The sequence below is a fragment of the Neltuma alba genome, unplaced genomic scaffold (genome assembly GCF_004799145.2).
Source record: "Neltuma alba isolate B1F8T4 unplaced genomic scaffold, ASM479914v2 tig00011576_pilon, whole genome shotgun sequence".
Lineage (NCBI taxonomy): Eukaryota > Viridiplantae > Streptophyta > Magnoliopsida > Fabales > Fabaceae > Neltuma > Neltuma alba.
In genome coordinates this window covers 249924-268700 of record NW_021636230.1, presented here as the reverse complement: position 1 = coordinate 268700, position 18777 = coordinate 249924, and the positions used below count along the sequence as shown (strand labels likewise).

At 35.4% G+C, this 18777-nt stretch overlaps 1 protein-coding gene across 1 annotated transcript; it reads left to right on the top strand.

Annotated features, from left to right (window-relative positions):
- The first annotated feature begins 11163 nt into the window (after positions 1-11163).
- LOC114715135 (UPF0481 protein At3g47200-like) lies at positions 11164-12408 on the top strand. The gene has a single exon (XM_028899925.1). It carries the CDS (start codon positions 11164-11166, stop codon positions 12406-12408), a length of 1245 nt encoding a protein of 414 aa, XP_028755758.1.
- The last annotated feature ends 6369 nt before the right edge of the window (positions 12409-18777 follow it).

Genomic DNA, 18777 nt, shown 5'->3' with positions numbered 1-18777 from the left:
ATCCTTTTCATTATTTTTAACATTTTTGTTTATTATTTAGTGGGCCCGGATAGAATTAGATATTCACACTTATACTTATCTTGTCCTAAATGTAATATTTATTTTGTAATATAATTTACACTAAAAATGGATGTTATATTTAGGATCGAAGAAGCAGAATGCAAGCAACACATATCATTATTGTACATAATCCTGTGAAGTGGGGACAAAAACAAATACTAGTATATAATAAGCCCCTTGCAACATATGTGATCTGGAAACTCTCAACCAAACTTTAAAGTTTTTATTTTGGCATTTGAGAATGTTTTTAAAAGGTACTTTTTTATAAGTTAAGACAAACTCCTCTACATATTTATTTTGTATACTATAAAATCACTTTTAAAATTATATTTTGAGTTCCATCCAAACAGCCTTTAAGAAAATCGTTCGACCATGAAATTCTTTTGGGGGTGCATGCGGCTGGATATCTTGCAAACTGTGTGATCTGAACCATATGAAATTCCTAAATTACCCAAATTAAGCTCTTTATGTGGTTGACCGTTGACACATTATATCCTCCATTTCATGACTCTGATCCTTGAACCGCTTGAGAGTTGAGAATAGAATCGAGCTCATCCAAAACATCAATACCATCTGAATTGGACATCATCGCTCTTGTTCTGCGTCCCAAGCTTTGTTCTGGTTCCTGTCTTGTGATTGAGGCTTGTGTATCTGGAATTGCCTGCAGTGAGATAATGACGAAGTCCCTTCGTTTTGTTGAATGAGGCTCTGGGTTGATGCTCTGAATCATCTCTATTCCGTTTGTCGTCCTTGAATAGAGGTCTATGTATTCCGGTAAAAAAAAAAGAATAGAGGTCTGTGCATGTGGGATTTACTTGAAGTAAGATGATTATGAAGAAGACGATGCGAAATTGCAGCAAGGCCAATAATTCCAGCAATAATAGCTACCACATGAAACAAAACAGAGAAGGAAAATAAAGAGCAAAAGACAACGAACTTATCAGGAATGCTTTTTATTTCTTTCTTACATAAACGAATACATCAGCTGCCTTTTATAACTCAAGGCTTTCAACTTATTCCTAAAATATCTCCTGAAATCTTTCTAGCACTCCCTCTTTATTCAGAATAAAATAAATCACCAAAATAATAGGAACTAACCTACTTGACTGGGTAAACTAAGCAAAGACGATAAGATAGAGACCAAGAATTTCGGAACTGGACGTTGGACTTGCTACCATGTGCTTCTCACGTGCTAACGAGTTTGTACTAAGTTTTAACACTCCCCCTTAGTACAAACTTCCGGTCTTCTATTCCGAGTGCTTTACGAAGACTCTGAAACTTAGGCTTCACTAAAGCCTTGGTGAATATATCTGCAACTTGAGCTCCTGTCCGAACACCAGTAAGCTCTATCTCTTCGTTCAGAACCTTCTCACGGATAAAGTGATGGCGCACTTCTATGTGTTTAGTTCTAGCATGAAACACTGGATTTAGTGCAAGTTTGATAGCACTCTCATTATCGCACTTAATTTCCACCGTGTACTTGTCTTCATGCAGTATATCTTTGATCAGTCTCTTTAACCACACACACTCTTGAGCAGCCATTGTAGCTGCCACGTACTCCGCCTCGGTGCTGGACAAGGCAACGATATCTTGCTTTTTGCTACACCATGACACTGCTGCTGAGCCGACGTTAAAACAGTAACCAGAGGTTGAATGTCTGTCATTTGTATCTCCTGCCCAATCTGCGTCTGTGAACCCTTCTAACACAAACTTGGTATTCTTCTTGTACAAGAGCCCGTATTCAAGAGACCCTTTTATGTAACGCAGGATTCTTTTTGCTGCTTCTAAGTGAGGAACTCTCGGTTCTTGCATGAACTGAGATATAACGCCTACTGAGTATGAAATTTCTGGCCTCGTAATAGTCAGGTAGATTAAACTACCTACTAGTTGTCGGTACTTTTTCGGGTTCTTCAACATCTTTCCCTCCTCTTTCTTTAGCTTCAGGTTTGGTTCCATGGGAGTGGCTTTTGTTTTTGCCTCTCTCATACCAAAACGATCTAAGAGGCTCCTTGCATAAGCTTGCTGTGTCATAAAGTACCCTTGTTCTGTCTTCTCAACCTCCAAGCCAAGAAAGCAACTCACTTCCCCTAGATTTTTCATGTCAAAACGCAGAGCTAGATCATTCCGTAGGCTAGAAATTTCAGTTTCATCATTTCCAGTTATGATCATATCATCTACGTACAAGAGAACCAGCAGCTGCACATTGGACCTTAGCTTCACAAACAGACTTGAATCTGCATCTGACATCTTAAACCCACAGAAGGCAAGAAACTGAGCTACCTTTCCATACCAAGCTCGTGGAGCTTGCTTCAACCCGTATAATGCCTTCTTCAGTCGACACACATGACTTGGAAACTTTTCGGAAATAAACCCAGGAGGTTGTTGCATGAACACATCTCTGTCTAATTCACCATAGAGAAACGCGTTTTTCACATCCAATTGCCACAGCTTCCACCCTTTGTATGCAGCCAAGGAAATGACAGTTCTCACGGTCACCATCTTTGCTACGGGACTGAAAGTTTCTTCATAGTCCAGCCCATAGTTTTGAGAAAAACCACGTGCTACGAGACGAGCTTTGTACCTGTCAATAGTGCCATCAGACTTTCTCTTCTGTTTGAATACCCACTTGCACGTGACAGGTTCACAATGTTCTGGTTTGGGTACTAACTCCCATGTTTCGTTCTTGTCTAAGGCACTTATCTCTTCTCGCATGGCCTTTTCCCACTCTGGATTTCCCTTTGCTTCTTCATAGCAAGCTGGCTCTCCTTCGTTTTGCTCCCCCATAAAGAAACATGCAGCAACCGAGCAAGTGTTCACTTCATAGTCACTTAGATAATGAGGTTGTTTCTTCTCCCTTGTTGAACGTCTCACTACTTGCTCTTCGGGTTCACTGTTTGTGGGAGATATTTGCCTATCTTCTTCTGCATCCTCATTCGTCATTTTCTCACTTGTTTCAGGAAACCGAAGTTCTGTGTTGCTGTCGTTTGGAGCAATTAACTTAGGAGCTGGGAACGTTGTTGAGACTTCATCAAACACGACGTCCCTGGAAGTTGTGAACTTCTTCGTTTTTGGATCCATACACCTCCAACCTTTCCTGCACGGATCATATCCAACAAACACACACCTCCTAGCCTTTGGGTCAAGTTTAGTTCTATTACTCTTAGGGACATGAACATAACATATCGACCCGAATACTCTAAAGTAATTAACATTTGGTTTTTCTCCATATACAATCTCAAAAGAAGACTTCTGTGTACCTGGCCAGATTGGCAACCTGTTTATTACATGGCATGCACACTGAAACGCCTCTGCCCACAGCTCTTTAGGGAGGTTCTTGTCATGTAGCCATGAAAGACAAACAGACGTGAGATATGCCAACTTCCTCTCAGCAACCCCGTTCTGCTGAGGGGTATCTGGACATGTCATCTGCCGAGCAATACCATGTGTATCACAGTACTTGAAAAATTCATCAGACATGTATTCTCCGCCATTATCACTTCTGAGGCACTTGACTTTCTTCCCGAACTCCTTCTCAACTGCTTCTCTAAATTCTGCAAATTTAGTCAACGCCTCGCTTTTCTCCTTTAAGAATTTCACCCAAGTGAACCTTGAGTGATCATCTACCAGCACCATCACGTACTGGTGTCCACTACAGCTTGCTGTCTTTGTTGGTCCCATGAGATCTGTATGAACTAGTTCTAGCATTGAGGAGCGTCGGTTTGATGACCTTTTGAATGGAAGTCGGTGAGATTTGCCATATTGACATCCTTGGCATATCACATCTTCACGAACATTTTTCAAGCCTGGCATCCCGTCCACTAGTCCTTTTGAGGAGATTTGTTGCAACAGCTGGTATCCCACGTGTCCCAACCGAGCATGCCATATGGCTGCATTATCGGTTTGACTTGTCTTCTTCACATAGGCCTCCCCTGCTGATAGAACAAACAACGAGCCTTTCTTTTTGCCAGAAAAAAGGACATCAGCAGATATCTCTTTCACATTACCAAGTATTTTTACATCTTTTGGGCCAAACAATACATACTTTCCAGTGTTAGTGATCTGGGGAACAGACATTAAATTTTTAGTCACACCTGGGACGTGATACACATCATGCAGCTTGATATTTTCTTGACCATTGCCTTCAACCATTACTACTCCTTCATTTGTGACGGGATGGGTTGAATTGTCGGCGGTCACCACGACTGTGTCTCCACAATATTCATGTATTTCTGAAAACAGAGTCTCATTACCGGTTACATGGTGGGAGCATCCTGAGTCAACTATCCATTCTGTACTCTTGTTGGATGCATAATTAGCGAAGCTCAACGTGGACTTCTGATCTACTGCTTCAACTGTAAAGCATTGCTCCCACTTGAGCTGATCATCCTCCTCGGTGCTAGCCACATTCGCTTTGGAGAGTTTTACTCGACAGAACCGTTTTATGTGCCCAGGTTTGCCACACCTGAAGCACGTAATAGGCTTCTTGACTTGAGACTCGTCGTTCTCTTCCTCACTTGACTCCACGTCCCTGTTCTTGCTACTTGACGAGGCTTTCACATTCGACTTCCCTTTTGAGAAGAGAACAGCATCAGTTTCGAACCCTTTTGACATCTGCTTGGCCAAGGCTTCTTGATTTGAGAGCAGGTTTTCCAATTCTTCAATGGAAGGTTGTGTTGCCCACCCTTGTATCGAGGTGACAAAGGGTCCATATTCCTTCCGTAGGCCACGTATAATATAACGACGCAACCTCGACTCACTAACCTTTTCATCCTTGTCGATCTCTGAAATTTCAGCACACACACTTTTGACTCGTAAGAAATATTCTGAGATCGTCATACCTTCTTGAGTTAGGCTAGCCAACTCATTTTCCAAAAGTTGCAGTCGTGCCGTGTTCTTCTTTGTGAAGAGCCTCTCAAGAATCTCCCATACCTCTTTCGGAGACGTAACATCTCGAACGTGTTCTATATACTCCCTGCTAATGGACGTTCTTAGTGCATAGAGAGCTTTTCCACACTTAATCTTCCATTTGCGTCTTGCTTCGGAGTGTTCGGAATCTTCGCTGGGGATCTTATCAGTGCCGACAACTAGTTCCCACAAATCCTGTCCTTGAAGATAAGCCTCCATACACATCCGCCAATATTTGTAATTGGTGCCGACTAGCTTCTCCATTCCAAGGTGTCCATTTCCTCCGTTTGAAGGCTCCATTTCAGCAACAAAATAACGTTGTTATCCAAACCAGGCTCGGATACCATGAAACAAAACAGAGAAGGAAAATAAAGAGCAAAAGACAACGAACTTATCAGGAATGCTTTTTATTTCTTTCTTACATAAACGAATACATCAGCTGCCTTTTATAACTCAAGGCTTTCAACTTATTCCTAAAATATCTCCTGAAATCTTGCTAGCACTCCCTCTTTATTCATAATAAAATAAATCACCAAAATAATAGGAACTAACCTACTTGACTGGGTAAACTAAGCAAAGACGATAAGATAGAGACCAAGAATTTCGGAACTGGACGTTGGACTTGCTACCATGTGCTTCTCACGTGCTAACGAGTTTGTACTAAGTTTTAACACCACAGCCGTATTTAATCCCGTAGTGATGTGAGAATTTAAATATAGGAGCAGATAAGCACCTTTTTACCGGTAGAAATGGCTCTCTGAAAAGTAAAAAACAGAAAGAGGAGATGAAGAAAAAAGTTGTGTATGATGTGTTCAAAGAGTGAGCACCGTTTTCTTTTAGAGTTAATTCGCACCAATTCATTCTTATCTTATACTCATCCGGTTTTTAATATAAAATTTAATTATTGAGTTAATTTTGATCATAAATATGAAATATATTTCTTATAATTATCAATTTTTTCTAAATTACTCTTATAGATACTCTTTCAACTCTAATCAAGTAGAAGAGGGAGGAAAAATATTAAGAAAGATTATTATGATATTTTAGAAAAAACATGTCATATTTCTCACAATTAACTAATTTACCTAACTTTTTTAATCTAATCGAATTAAAAGTTGTGTTAGAAATTGGCAAATTTCTTACACGGTACAATAAAGACCATTTGAATATATAAAGGAGAGAAAGATCCCTGAAATTGCAACGCACCTTTGGAGGCAAATATCGGTCAAGACTTGTGCTGCAGAAAGTACTCATATTGCCTGAGATGTGAGATCATGTTTGTGCTTTAATTGGCCCCTATTTTTTTTAATTATATAATTAAAATAATTAAATTAAATTTTATGATTGAAATATTAAAAACCAGACCGGTGTCATCCAAGCACTAAGTCTCACACACAGTGCAATGGTCAAACTATATTCCAACTAGTCATAATTTATTAAATTAATTCATTTTAAATATATTTAAATACAAATAAAAATAACAACAAAAAATTGATTCCAAATAAAATAATAAGATAAAATTAATTAAAAATCATGGAATTAAAGAAAATGAGTAAAAATATTATTTAAAAAAATTAATAAATATTTCATAATGTGCAAAAATTAAAAAAAAAATTATGAGAGGTGAGATAATATAATATAAACTATTTTCTAAGTTATATCTTTATAATATAAACTTCCTTTCTATCCACTTGTTGTCTTGTCTTTCTTTCTTGTGCTTCAGATTCTAAGGTATATGTAATTAAGCATAAACCAAAGTTTAAATACCTAGTTTAAATTTGGGAAAAAATCAGCTAGTTCATTTTAATGGTTCACCAGTTCCCCATGTTCAATTTCTTTTAATTTTCAAATAGACAAGATTCTGGTTCATCGATTGTTCAATTAAGTCGTACATATTGAAAATTAAGCGAAATTTTTTTAAAAAACGTAATTGATACAGAATATTTTATTATACATGATCCTTAGAGGGGGGGGGGGAAGAGGAAACAAATAAGCCCATGACAACATTTATAATTCGAAAACTCTTAGTAAAAAGCTGAAACTTCTTTGAAACAAATAGAATAATTGAACTATGAAATTCAAGATTTTTTTTTTTTAGCGTTAATATGATTTTTAGTTTGAGAAATTTGACTTCATTTTAATTGTAATCTCCAAAATTTAAAACAAGTGATTTTGATCCCTGAAATTTGAATTAAGTGATTTTACTCCATAAAATTTAATTTTGTTTTGGTTTTAATCCTTTTTTACAAACTAAAAACACCGTCGAATGACAAAAATTTTAAGACGAACCAAAATGAAGTCATATTTAAGAGACAAAAATTACTAGTTTTAAATTTTAGGTACTAAAATTAAGATGAGGTCAAATTTAGAAATTAAAATCATTAGTTTGAAGTTTCAAAAATAAAAATGAAAATAAAGTTAAATTTTAATTTTCTATTATTATCACGCAGACAAAAAATAACTAAGAGACGTTCTTCGCCCCACAGGCTTCCAAGTCCGACACATATTCCCTCCATCTCTTATTATAAGATCTAATTTTTTGAATAGATTTGTTCCTTTTTATAAGATCCTTTTTAAATTTTTCTGAATATTTAATACATTATCACCTATTTTATCCCTAGTTTAATACATTTAATACATTCTCTTTTTTTATTTATCTCACTTTTACTCTCTCACATCTACCCATTTATATATAAGGGTATATTTGGAAAAAAATTATATTTGCTACATATTAATTGCATTTAACTAATTTTAACTATTTTCTTAAACTGTGTAATTTAATTAAAAAGATATTATAATAAGGGACGAAGTAGTACACATTATTATACATAATCTTATGGTCCCAAAAGAAAAAAAACAAGAAGGGAGAGCACACATATAATTAACACTAACAACACACATATTTAAGGAAACTCTCAATAAAACACTGAAGCTTTTACCAAGGAAGAGAATTTTCAAACCATAAAATTTCTTTGGGTATGCATGTGGTTAGATAACACACCATTTCAATCGTAGAGGTGAGTAATATCATGCAGCCTGTGTGATTTTCTTTTTTGAAAAAATGTTTAGACATCTAAGAATTCAAAACTTTGTAAGAAGAAGTGATATTTGATTTGGTATTTTACAAATGTAGTTAAATAATAAAAATATTCTTGTATCAAAAAGTTTCTTAACAAGTTATGAATTGATAATGATAAGTGTTAAATAGCAAATAACAAGAAATATAATAGTGATGATAAATTATTTATTAATAAATTGTGAACTGATAATGACAAAAAAATATATTGAGAACAACATATTTGATATTTTTTTAAAAAAAAAATTGATATGAAAGGTATTTTAGTCATTTGATTATATTTGTAAAATACTCAATTAAGTATCACTTTTTTCTTTGAAATTTTGAATTCTTAGATATCTGAGTTGGAATATTATAATTTTTAACTTTTTTTGTATCATTTTTTTTTGGTAACACAGGTATTCTCCTGTTAAAAATAATTATATTTAAAATACTATTAGATACTAAATATAGATATATCTTCTCATAAATATTTAAATATTGATTTATTATGTTATAAGAAATTAACACTTCTGTTAAACTCAAGTCGCATTCGCTGCGGCCTATGTGATCCTGTGCGTATTGCCTTATGAACTTTTTTTCTTTTGTGCATTTATGTGCGTGTTTCCATCAAATTCAGATAATGACGAAAAAGAAGCTAACAACAGTAGAGCCGGGAATTAGGGCTAACGGGCTTAAAAGGATCGGCCCTCTAGGGCTGAAATTTTAAAAATACCTCAATTTGCTGGGCCCAACTCTTAAGCTACAGGGCCAGGGCCGGCCCGCGGGCTTTTAGCCCGTTTAAGAAAAAATACTATTTTTTTATATTTATCATATTTTTTTATAAAAATATAAAAATAAACCAAGAAATTATTAATAAAAAACACAAATATGAATAAAATTAAGTCACAAATATAAAATATCATCATATATAAATATTCATCAATATCTAAGAACATCTAAAATATTCATTAACAAGATAACAACATTTAAAAGTTTTATCTATAATACAATTGTGCAATAAATAAACACTATCATTAATCTTTTGAAACTTCATTATCACTATAATTAATTACTTTTTTTCATAAGTATGCTTTTCTTTCGTAACACAAATATCAAGGTTTTCTTCTTTATAAGAATTTTATTTTTAAATTGTGCAATCTAACTATTATTTTACTTTAATGTGAGAAACATTGTTGTTGAAACTCATGAATTTCTAATTCAAATTATAGAATCACAAGTTATATAAGTATAAAAATATTCTATTATCAAATCTATATATATAGTTTAAAAATATCAATGCATATAATATAAATCAAATCATTATTAAAGTCCAAATTAACCCATTTTTTTAAAATTTAATTGGATAAATTATTGTCTAAAACTAAATTTAATTTTAAAATGATAATAATAACTAAATATTTGAAATATTATTAACAATGTAAAAAAATTAATAACATTAAAATTATATTAAAAAATTTTAAAAATAAAAAAAATTATAAAAGAGTTTAAAAGGGCCGGCCCGCGGCCCTCCAGGGCGGGCCCTTTTAAGCCCTTGGTCCTCCAAGACTTATTTTCTATTTTAAGAGAAAAATATTAAGTCCGGCCCTCATAATTTCAGAATCTAAACGGAGCCGGTCTGACGGGTTCGGCCCGTTTTTTCGGCTCTAAACAGAAGCACTAACCGCCCAAGTATGATCTTGCAGTGCTGCACATGAAATGAATTTAGAGCTCGTACGAAATGAAAATATTAAGTGCAGTACCTTTCTTCAGATCAATGAAAACGTTAAAAACATCAGTTTGGGACTTGAAACTTCATTTAAAAAAGCTCATACCTCAATTTATAAGCATAAATAGTTTTATGAGAGAAGTTTTATTTTAATTTACATAAAATGTATTTATAAATATTCTTAATTGTAAATTTAGGGGATATTTAAATAAAAGCAAAATTATAATTTTAAAAATACTTTTATAATATATAAAATAAATATATAAAGAAATTTATCTCAATTTATAAAAAAAATATTTTAAGAAGTAATTTTGAAGTTTCCAAACACCATCCTAAACGGATGTAACTTTATCTTTGGATCTGCAAAACATGGGCCGTAGGACTGGGAGGGCACGACCTACCTTATAGGGGGCCAATTATGAAACCGCGTGGAGCAGGTCACTAATTTCAACTCGGACCATCATGCCTAATGGGCACCCACGCGATAATTGATGGTTAAAGTGTTAAACTATGAAACATTAGGGCTCTTACTTTAAGTTTTTAACGGTTGGAGAGATGTGGAGGTGATTGAACTAAAATTTATATGGTTTTATGTATTTTAATCTTTTTTTTAAAAGTTAATTGCATTTGACACTTTAAAATACTTTTTAAACAATACTCAATATTTTGAAATAATTTTTATGCATTTAATAGTCTAAAATATTTTTTTAAAAACCCGATATTCTAAAATAATTTTTATTCCATTCAATAATCTCAGGTTTTTTTTTTTCGGGTAGCATTTGACGAAGCTGCATGACGGTTTAATTTCTAGAGACTTTCCTCTCTTTGATATGAAATTTCTCTTCTTCTATTGGCTTCATGGAAATTAAGTTGGAAACCACTGAGCGGCTTCCAAAATTTAAGCATGTTACTAATTTTCTTTTTTTCTATGTTTTGGAATAGTGATATTTCTGTGCCCATAAAAGTCTGGAGACGGTATGGGATAAAAACAAGCTCATTTCTGGAACAAGACCCAAACGGCAACCCTTTCAGTCTTCACGGCAATTCATCCCCCTGAGAAAGCAGTTTTGCAATTGCGGGTGAGTTGTTTTTCATATTCCTTTTACTTTGGCTGTATCATGTATTTAATTTAAACGGATATGGTTCGACCAAGAAGTCTTTAAAGGATGTGTTTCATCATCTCTGTACATTTCAAGGATGATGAATACAATATTTCCTCTATCTGTTATTCTTGTCCTTTTTCCTCTTTCCTTTAACTATATGATCTGGGAACTACTACTATAATCCTCCTTCTTTCATTACGTTTCGTGGATTTCTCCCTCACTTTTCTTTCCCCCTTTAGATGGCACTCAGTGATCATCACAACGATTTAGTGATTGAAATGACCTCGATGATTCAACAAACGGAAACAGCCATGACTGCTGAGTGCTGCTGCATCTACAGGGTGCCGAATGATATACGCAGGCTGAATGAAGATTGCTTTACCCCAAAGGTGATCTCTATTGGCCCCTTCCACTATGGGCATCCTAGGCTACAAGATGTGGTAATGGTCAAGCGTCTGTATCTCAGGCAATTCTGTCAAAGAATTTCCAGTACCATAAGTTTGGAGACGTTAGTCAGCTTTGTAGAAGAGATTGAGCCTAGCGTTCGTCTTCATTACTCAGAGCCTATTGAGCTTAGCCCTAAGGAACTTGTGAAGGTGATTCTATTGGATTCTTGTTTCTTATTTGAGCTATTTTGGGGGTCATATTATGGTGAACGGAATGGTGTTATTAAGTTAAAGCCATGGCAAGTCAATACTGTAACAATAGATTTGCTCTTGCTTGAGAATCAGCTGCCTTTTCCTGATCTTCAAAGGCTATATAGTCGAATTTTTCCCGCTAGCATGGCTGACACCCTTCGATATCCTCCTTCATTTCGTCGTCTCACTTTTGACTATTTCACCCATTATAACTATAAGAAAATAACATATGAGGAAATGACATTAGACCATGGAGATGTTCCCATTTGGCACTTCACAGATTTGATTAGAACATTTCACTTACCATCATTGAGTAGTCAGCCAGGGAGATTGGCCAAATCAGTGACACATCTTCGGAGTGCAACCGAGTTAGCTGAAGCAGGGGTGAGATTCAGGAAAAGTAAAAGCCGAAGCAACTTGCTAGACTTCAAATTTTCAGGACAAATCCTTGAAATACCAGAATTGAAAGTGAATGGTTTGACTGAAACTTTGCTTCGCAATCTAGTGGCGTTGGAGCAGTGTCACTATCCTTTTCATTCTTACATCACTGACTATGTTGCCATTATGGACTTCCTTATCAACACAAGCAATGATGTGAATCTCTTAGTTCAGGAAGGAGTCATCACTAACTGGCTAGGAGAACCCGATTCTGCGGCCAACTTATTCAATAGTCTTTGGAAGAATGTCACACACGTAAATTTCACCCCCCATTACTCAGATATTTGCGAGGACTTGAATGCCTTTTGTGAAAGTCCATGTAATAACCTGAAGGCCACTTTGACACATGATTACTGCAACACTCCTTGGCAATGTGCTGCTTCCATTGCTGGAGTTCTGCTCCTCCTTCTCTCTTTAATACAAGCAGTCAGTTCTATCTTACAAGTGGTGCAGCAATTTAAGCAAAGCTCGCCACATTGAGCTTCTCTTTTCCATATATGGTAATTTCCAGCCCTTTTTCCCCTTATGGGTGCAGTTAGGAAATAGTTGTCTATCATCTTTGCTGCACATATATTCTATCTCATCAAACTCTTTCAACTACTGCTCTGTGCTTAATTATAAAAGTTACTCATTTAATTAGGATTATATTTAGTCGATTATTTAGTGATCAATTCTTCTGTTCTATTTGTGAGTTGAGACTTAGTTCACTCGCGACTTGAATGAAAAGTCAGGAGATGAATGAAAGACCCTCCACAGGGTCGTCATTTTGGACTCATTAAACCAGAATTTGTCCACTGCATTGCATCATATCAATATATATAATATATATCCAGTCTCATCATCTTAACGAATTCAATAATAACCAAACACGTACACTTAGCCTGACAGAACTGAACATTCTACATTTGCAATAGCAATACAGAGAGGGGCCATGGGACTGGGCATGATATACAGGCCTTTGTGATGATCCAACACTTCGTTTAAGTACCAAACACGTAATACTAGACATGATATATATTGTGTTATAATTCTAGAATAACTAAATAAATTACTAATGTTTAATGTCAGTTCTTTGTTCAGGCCAAAAAAAATGGCAGCTCTTTGTTAGAAGAATGATGATCTCAAACGGCGAGGGGAAAAGTAAGAACTTTGTGGCCCTGTGTGTGTGTGTGAATTTATAAAGGCATGTCGACAGGTTAATTTCAAATGGGAAGGACCCATAGCAACTTCTCCGTTCACATTTCCACAACAGTGACTTTCCATAAAAGATTATAGAATACAAACTTCTGAAGTCTTACACTGAACAAAAACTAGCAATATTATTAGAGAACACAAGCAACGCATACTATTATTATACAAAACCCTGGCAAGTAAAAAGGAATAAACATGCAATAAGCCCCTTGCAACATATATGATCTGGAAACTCTCAGCCAAGGTTTAAAATTTTCATGCATTAAGAGAATCATTCGACCATGAAATTCTTTTGGGTATACATGTGGTCGGATAGCACATCTTCAGTTGTAGAAATGAGTAATATCTTGCAACCTATGTGATCTCTGCTGTATGGAAGAATCCCTACCTTATCCAACTCAAGCTCCTTATGAAGGTCACAGAGTACGATCAAAATTTTCTGTTCAACCTTTATCCTCTCAATCAATTCTTGGGCTCTTCCATTTTAGGATTTGTAATCAAATGTGAGGTCTAGTTGGCTTGCAATCTCCTGTTGAATCATCTTCATATCAGGTTTCTTCGTTACAGTTGCACTCAGAACCATATCAAGCAGTTTGTCTCGGCGGACTCTTCGACAAACTTTTACAAGCAAACTGTCTTTGATCTCATCATGTGAGCCATAAAATCCGATTAAGTGAATATTAGGATCAGCTAATGCCTCCATAGCATTACTCAGAAGTGGCCTTCTCAATACTAAAGCATCAGAAACATTTGAATTGGACATGCACCCATATTGTTCACATATTATACCCTCCATTTCGTTACAGTGATCGTTCAAACTCTTGAGAATAGTATTAAACTCGTCCAAAGCATTAATACCATCGGAATTGGACATCATTTGTTCTTGTTCTATGCACCCAGCTTTGTTCTGGTTCTTGTCTTGCGATTGAGGCCTGGGTCTCTGCGATTTTCGTGGAGTGAGATAATGAGGAAGAAGATGCTGTGAAGTTGCAGCAAATCCAATCATTCCGGCAATAATAGCTACCACCCACACTTAATCCTGTAGTGATGTGAGAATTTGCCGTGGCACAAGCAATTCATCAAGAGCGGAAGATAAATACTACCTTTGGTTCTATTTATAAGACTTCGTTTGTAAACTATAAATAAGATCTTATAAATATGACAGGAGGTAGTGTATAGAAACAGAGGAGTACTTTTCTCAGGGAGACCAAGGGTTGCTGACTTGATCTCGGGGAATTAGCTTCTTTTACACAGTCTCCTCTAAGAGGAACAAGTAATAGAATTTAGACACGAAACGCATGTCAACTATGGAGGAGTCAAAGATCCCAGAAACGGGAATGTAGTTTCGTGATTTATATTTTCCTATGACAAGCCAATGTGAATACTTGTTTTTGAGACAAAAAGCAAAAGAAACCGATGCAAAACAGAAGGACAAAGTCATAGTGCTCTGAAAGGTATATTTGATTGTTGTATATCAAATGTTTACAGTAACATCTTATTTATAGAATTCATATCCTATCAGAAACAGACACGCATATATGAAAAGAGGAATCTAGAATACTAATTGAAACATATCTGATATGAACAATGTGGGCTACTTGGGCTTGACATCTTCATACGCTTCAATACTCCCCCGCGAGTGGAACTGGGTTGGAGACACAATGAGACTCGATCTCAGAGTGGCAAACCGGGAGGCAGGTGGTGGTTTGGTGAGTATATCAGCAATTTGATCTATGCAGGAGACATGAAGGATATGAAGAAGACCAGCTACGAGCCGTTCTCGGACAAAATGGTAGTCAAGAGATATGTGTTTGGCACGCGAGTGAAAGACAGGATTAGCTGCTAAGTAGGTAGCACCAAGATTGTCACAGAACAGGAATGGTGCCTCAGGAAGAAATATGCATAATTCATAGAGAAGACTTTGAAGCCAGATAAGTTCAGAAGCTGCCATGGCAATGGCTTTATATTCGGCCTCTGTGCTAGAGCGAGCCACAGAGGGTTGTTTCTTAGAGCTCCAGGCCACCAAGTTAGGTCCAAAGTAAATGGCAAAGGCACCAGTGGATCGACAATCATCAGAATTACCTCCCCAATCATCATCATTGAAGGCAGACAGAGTGGTGGAAGAGGAGGGGGTAATCTGGAGAGCAAAATGAGAGCTACCGCGAAGATAACGCAGGATGCATTTAACGGCGGTCCAGTAGTGATCTTTTGGAGAATGCATGAACTGACAGACTTGATTGACAGCAAAACTAATGTCCAGTCTAGTGAAACTAAGATATTTCAGACTGACAACGATGCTGCAAAAATGGTGAGGGTCTGAAAAATCAGGTCCAAGATGGGCAGACAGAAGGGAAGTTGAAGCCAAGGGAGTAGAAACAGGACGGGCATTGGACATATTTGCTCGAGAAAGAAGGTCAAGAATGTATTTCTGTTGTGACAGAATAAGACCGGAAGAAGAGGGAAGCACTTCAACACCCAAAAAATAGTGTAATTTGCAAAGGTTTTTGATTGGAGGAAAGATTAAGAGCAGGAGTGAGATCAGCAATAGTAGTGGCAGAGGAACCAGTAACCAGGATATCATCAACATGGATGTTTGCCCAAACCATGGTTTGGGTAGAAAATTGCCCAAACAGTCATCCCAAAAACCAAACCATGGTTTTGGGTTAAAACCATGGTTTTGACTCCAAAACAATGGTTTTGGAAAAAGCAAAAATTTTTTGCTTTTGGAGAATAAAGAGAGAGTGTGAGAGCCTATAAGATATGTATCTTGTTATTTTTTTTATAAACATGTTTTTTTTATAAACATATTTAATCTTATATTTTATAAATATATATACATATTAATTATTTATTAATTATATTATCTTATGTATTATTAATTATGTTGGTAAAAAATATATTATTAACAATTTTATTCCTTCAAATTAAAATATATCATAAAATCTATTTTTCTGTAATTATCATATTAACTTATGTCTTTTTTTTTAGTAATTTGTGTATATAAAAAGTGCTTTTGATAACAACTATCCAAATACTCTCACTTCTCAAAATCACTCCAGAATCTATTTTTCACAGAATCTATTCTCTAGAATCACTTTTCTAAACTACGGTTTGGTTTTATCCAAACACACCCTAAAACGTAGAGAGTGACTTGAGAGTTATGACAGATAAATAAGAGCAGAAGTGAGATCAGCAATACTTGTGTTGCAGAAATTAAAACGCTTTATTTGGTGTGGTATGAGATCATGTTTTGACAGGGAAAAATTGACTTGGAACACTTCTCTTTGTTTATTGTGAAATTAATTTAATCCAAACTCTGTTTCCTTTACCATCACTCTTGCCAAAACCAAAAATCAAAATCAATTCAATAATAACAAAACACGAACACAGAAACCGGCAGAATTGCATATTCTACCTTAACCATGGGACTGGGCTTCATGTATGTGGTCCTTTGTGATGTTCCAAATTGACATTGTGCGTTGCCATAAGTGTGTAAGTTTATGAAAGCAAGTCAACATAGAGTCATTAATTTCAACTCGGTGGGACCCATATTGTGGAATTAACATCAACGCCATACACATTTCCAGAACAGTGATCTTCCACATATATCCTTAAAAAGATTATATGTATAACACAAGCTTCCAAGTGTTACACCGAAAACTAAGAAAAATTATTAGAGAACGGAAGCGAGACATATTATTATTATACAAAATCCTATCACAAGAAAAACAAAAACAAAAAAGAAGACATATAATAAGTCCCTTATAACATATATGATTCCGAAAATGTCAACAAAAGTTTAAAGCTTTTATAGCTGAAGAGAATCATCAGACCATGAAATTTATCTGGGTATACATGTGTTTGGACAACATATCTTCAGATGTAGAAGTGAGTAATATCTTTTAGCTTGTATGATCTGCTCCATATGGAATTCCTATGTTACTAAGGTCACGTCCTTTGTACAGGTCACGAAGTACAATGAGAATATTCTGCTCGTTCTTAATACTATGAATCAATTCTCTGGCTCTTTGGATTTGTTCTTAACAGTAAATCCTAGCTGACAAGCAATATCTTCTTGAATCTTCCTCATATCAGGATATTTGGTTACGGATGCGGTCACAACCATGCATACCAAATAGTTGGTCTCTTCGAACTCTTCTGTAAATTCTTTGAAGCAAAGTGTCTTTGATTTAATCATGAGAATCATAAACTCACATTGAAGGGGTGTTTGGATAGAAACCAAACCATGGTTTCAGAAGTGCTTTTACGGATTACGAAGCAAATATGTGGAGGAGATTACCTCGTTTTGCAGAAAAGTGCTTCTGAAATCATGGTTTTGGGTTTCCCAAACACGTATTAGGATCAGCTAATGCCTTCATGGGAATTGTACATATTCACTTGTAATTCTTTTGTAGCCTTCAGTTCATAACATAGCGATTCCTGGATCAACTTGAAAAGAGTATTAAGATCATTCAAAACATCAATATCATTAGAATTGGACATCATCGCTTCTGGTTCTGTGCACCCAGCTTTGTTTTGGTGCTTATCTTGCGATTGAGGCTTATGTGTCTGGGATTTGCTTAAGTTAGACAATGACGAAGAAGATGATGCAAAATTGCGGCAAGGCCAATACCTCCAGTAATTGCCACAGCATACCGCAACATGATTAATCCTATGCAATGAAACTCAAGACTTCAGAGAATCAAATTATTCATAGCACAAAATAGAAACACAGTGATACAGGACAGTGCCTGATCCCCTTATTTTGTAAGCTCTTAAATTAATTAACTAAATTAACTCTATATAGTATAGAGGTCAACCTACATCATCTCTCTCTATGAAGAGCTTTGTTAAAATTTTGAAAATCTTTTTAATTAATAAAAACATGATGTAGAAAAAGAAGTAGTAGGAAAGGAAATTGATTAATTTTTTGTTTCACGTTGAAACGGCGTCGTTTCTGGCTCAAGTGAAATGCCCCATTTCACTTATTAAGAATATGGGTCGGATGAAATTGGGCCATGAATTGGGCTTCTGTGTTTGGTTTTTAGGTTGTTTGTTTTATTTAATTTTTAAATTGGACCGAAAACTATGGGCTTTTGCAATTTTTGTTTCATTTTTATCTTTTTATTTCATTTGGGCTTTTCTGTTTGGGCCACTTTTGTTCAAAAACCTTCTGCACAGTGACATTAAGCAATGATTTGGGCTTCAGATTGAGCTTATTTTTTTACATAAATTTTGTTGTCACTGTTTATTGGGAAAAAAACTTCTATGTGAAAAACTTTTAATTTCTACACATTTATTCTTATTTCCCAAACTAACATTTTGATCTATATAAAAATGTCCAATGTTGCTTATAAAAAAAGACGAAGGGAGTAAAAAATTGATTATAAAATAGTAATAAAACTAATTAAAAACCATGCAAGTAAAGATGATGAGTAAAACTATAATTTAAAAAACAACCAAATCTTTCATTATGCAAAAAAAAATTATGAGAGGTAAGATAATGGAATATATAATATTTTATGAATTATATTTTTATAATATATATATGCACACACACACACACACACCTATTTCATGTCCATTTGTTCACCAAGTCTTTCTTTTTTATACTTCCAAACTCTATATGTAAGCACAGGCCGATGTTTAAATACTTAG